The sequence below is a fragment of the Erythranthe guttata genome, chromosome 9 (genome assembly GCF_056151865.1).
Source record: "Erythranthe guttata isolate IM_541 chromosome 9, IM_541, whole genome shotgun sequence".
Lineage (NCBI taxonomy): Eukaryota > Viridiplantae > Streptophyta > Magnoliopsida > Lamiales > Phrymaceae > Erythranthe > Erythranthe guttata.
The window spans coordinates 4,435,428-4,439,200 of NC_142541.1; the positions used below are offsets into that span (position 1 = coordinate 4,435,428).

Below are 3,773 nucleotides of genomic sequence, written 5' to 3' on the forward strand. Positions count from 1 at the left end.
TCTGAACCTTGCAATTGTCATCAGTTGGAAAGCATGGTATATTAGAAACCAAGAAGTGCATAAGTCGCCTAACACAGTGGTATCAGACCTGATTTCTTGGGGGAAGAATTATTTGACAGAACATCACATAGACAGGCCCATAATTTTGTAAAACTTAGCAAGAGAGGTAAATGTAATTTGGTGTTCTCCCAACGAGAGTACTGTTAAAGTGAATTTTGATGTGGAGTTTCCGACAGGAAAAAAAAAGTTTTATAAAGTGGCGGCGGTGGCCTGAAACTCAACTGGGGAGTGTGTGTGGTGGAACGTACGGAAATTTCTCGGCCAACCGAGACCTGTCGATGGCGAAGCAAGAGCGGCGTTACATGCTCTTATGATAGCTCGAGAAAAGGAATGGGAAAAAATTATCGTTGAAGGGGATTGTTTGCAAGTTATTAATGCACTTAAAAGTTCTGAGCAATTTGACGTCTTTTGGCACTCTGATTGAAGATTGTCGTCTCTTTGTTAATTATTTTAATTCTTGTATATTTTTTTTTGTGAAACGAAGTGGAAACTGCATTGCCCACACAGTTGCCCATCTTCATGGAGATGATTATTACCAAGATGATCATCTTCCAATTCACTTGACATCATTTGTCTAATAAAATAGTTTCACTTTTGTTCTCAAAAAGAAAAAATAAGCCAAAAAAAATCAAAAAAAAAAAAAAAAGAAAAAAAAAAAGAAATCACAAGCAATGGGCCTTGCACCATTACATTACATCACAATTAATATAATTCACATTTCACAACAATCATTTTACATCAAATTAAAGACTATATTCAAGAACTAGACAATCAACTTTTCACCTGAATAAACAATAGCTGCAAAATCAACATTCATCAAGCATTATTGGACAATGTTCTTCTCCCCACTCCTCCACTTGATATTAACTTGTACTAATTGCATTTGCATGCAATTAAACTGTTAATTAGGCAGAACATTAATCAACAACAGATAGCAAATAATGAGTGGTTATGTATATATATATATATTGATACATTTCATAAGAAATAAAGAAAAAAGCATAAATAATCTTGATTCTTGATTAATGATTACCCTTGAATTTCAGAGGTCGTGATTGATCTTCTTCTTATCATCCCATGAAAAATTGACCGCAATTTGTAGGTGATATTTGTTGAACCTAAATATATCTTCTTCCAATTGCTTGGTGGCGAATCTCCGGCAATCGTCCACCTCCACCACAAGGGCCGCATTGGATTCGAAACCTCGCGGGAGTTTTTCCAATCTGTAGCAGTGCCGAACATTCAGACGCAGCAGCTGCGGAAAGTGGTTGTATTTGACTTCCCATTTCTGCAGATCCAAATCTTCGAGCAGGAGGTACTCGAGCTTCGGGAATTCGCCGTCGCCGGTTTTCCACTCACGGCCGGAAAAAGCGTGCCATCGCAGTTTCAGAGATACGAGGTTCGGCAGCGACGCAATCGCCCTCATGCACTCCCATGGAAATCCGCACCCGCTCAGCGTTATCTTCCTAATTTTGGCGGGAAAATTCGGAATCGAAGGGGCGAATCGGTGACTAGGGCTAATTCTAGGGTTCACAACGACGCATTTGAACGACTCGAATTTTTCGTAGAGAGAGGCGAAGTGATCTTCGTCGAGGAAAGTGAATGTTTCGAACGACGACCCCTGCTCCGATTCGATTTGGATTCCGACTTTCTTTAGGTTTGGGATTCTCGAAAGAATTTTCACCGTACAGCTTCGGGCACTCACCCCTGAAAGTGTGGAAAGCTTCTCTAGGGTAAGAGAATCATCTAGTGAAGAAGGTTCCGGAAGGTCCATCCCCACGCACTCCAGGTGTTTGATTTTATGCATCTTCCAAATTTCCTCGGGCAGATAAACGGGAGAATCGGGCGACGATTTCACTATATGATGTCGATGGACGATCAACACTTCGAGGTTTTGAAGATTTGATATGGAAGGTGGAATCTCATCTCCATCGCATGTGATCGAAAGATAGCTCAACTGAAGTAACTCGAGTATTTCCTCTGGGAAATCGTAGAATCGGATGGAAACCGCGTCTAGTATCTTGAGCAATTTAAATCGTAAGTACAAATCTATAGGATACTTTTGCTTCGGGCCGAAACAAAGAAGAGAACATGCATCTTTAACCGATTCCATATGTTTGTGCACTTGTTCGAAGGCAAGAACAACGTTGTTGTGTATGCAGAGCCGCCTCTGGCTATTTATGCTCTCTTCAGAAACGTCGGTGATCTTTTTTATGACGTGGAAGAACTTCTCGTTTTTAGCTTCGTTGACGCATAGGCTCCGAAAGGTAAAGTGGAGTCTACATGTTTTAGTTGTCTCTATATCTATAGAGCTCACCTTGTTATTCAAAACAACGTTTCGTTGGATGAGTTTACGCAAGTACTCTCCCATGGTTTCTTCCAAGCTCATAGACATTCGTGGTTCGAATAACCCCTCGGAAACCCATAGTTGGATGAGTTGCGAGATGGCAACCGCGTACCCTTTTGGGAAAACACCCATATACAGAAAGCATAGCTTTAGATGTGGAGGCAAACTTGTATAACTCAAAGATATCGCCTTTGACAAAGGCGTGTCTTCGTTTAGTGTGATGGTGAGTGGATCTTCTTTATCCGCTTGAATTTCCCATTCTTCGACCGTCTTCTCAATCTTACGAAGAATCTTTGCAACTTCGGTAATCGCGAAAGGGAGTCCTTCGCAGTTCTTTGCAATCTTCCTCCCAATTTTCTCGAGCTGACGACTGCACTCCTCTTGGTTATCAAACACCATCCGCCGAAGTAGATTCCAACTCTCGTCATCGTTTAGCAACGGTATTTCGATATTAATGTGACCCGAAATATAAAGAGCTAGACCTAGTATTTGAGTTGTGACAATTATTCGACTATATCTTCTTCTAGATGGAAAGCAATGTTTTAGCATATCCCACGCTTGAGTGTTCCACACATCGTCGAGCACAATTAGGTATGTTGAATCTTGTAAAGACTTTTGTATGTAATCGGCTAATTGCGATATATGAATTTTTTCACCAACGGAGTGGTGGCCGCCCAATTGATTGAAAGCGCTTAAAAGAATTTCTCTCAACTTATATTGCGGGCCGATTGTGAGAAATAAACGATGATCGAAATATTCGATAGCAAGTGGGTCATGATAAAATTCTTGAACAAGAGTAGTCTTACCGATGCCAGCCATACCAACGATCGAGATAACTTTGAGTTCGCTTGGGGCTTCCAAGCCCAACTCTTTTAGTTCCTCAAGCTGATTTCTATGCAAGCTCACCATCTTTGAAGAATAGCTTAATTATATGTTATTGTGTTCTTCTTCTATGTTGTAGTAATTTCTTATATGTTGTTATCTCTCATACTTAGTAACAATGGTAGGTAGTATAATTATTTCTTGTATTATTTCAATAATTGGTAGTAGTTTGGATTTAGCAGCCAACTTGCATTTTCCAAGCTTAAACAATCAAAGAAGCCTGTTGGAATGTCGGATTCATCCTACTAGATTTTTGTGACTTTCTTTTGTCAAATTGCGTAAATTACCAAACGACGACAAATTAAATCATAAATTACGCGTTAGGTGGACACAAATTACTAGATAATATATATATATATATATATATATGTGACAGACGTTGTTCAGAAAAAAATAAAATAAAAAATTAAGCTATCAAACCATGCAGAAATTGACAATATTTATTAATGAATAATGAGTATATATTATTTTTTAATCGATGCAA

At 39.2% G+C, this 3,773-nt stretch overlaps 1 protein-coding gene across 1 annotated transcript; it reads right to left on the reverse strand.

The window, feature by feature from the left end:
• Positions 1-690: 690 nt before the first annotated feature.
• Positions 691-3,542, reverse strand: LOC105959656 (putative late blight resistance protein homolog R1A-4). Its single transcript, XM_088823587.1, has 2 exons — positions 1,094-3,542; positions 691-958 (listed from the first exon to the last, which is right to left on the reverse strand). The coding sequence occupies exon 1, from the start codon at positions 3,314-3,316 to the stop codon at positions 1,103-1,105; it is 2,214 nt and encodes a 737-aa protein (XP_088679713.1). The 5' UTR covers positions 3,317-3,542; the 3' UTR covers positions 691-958; positions 1,094-1,102.
• Between the last annotated feature and the right edge of the window lie 231 nt (positions 3,543-3,773).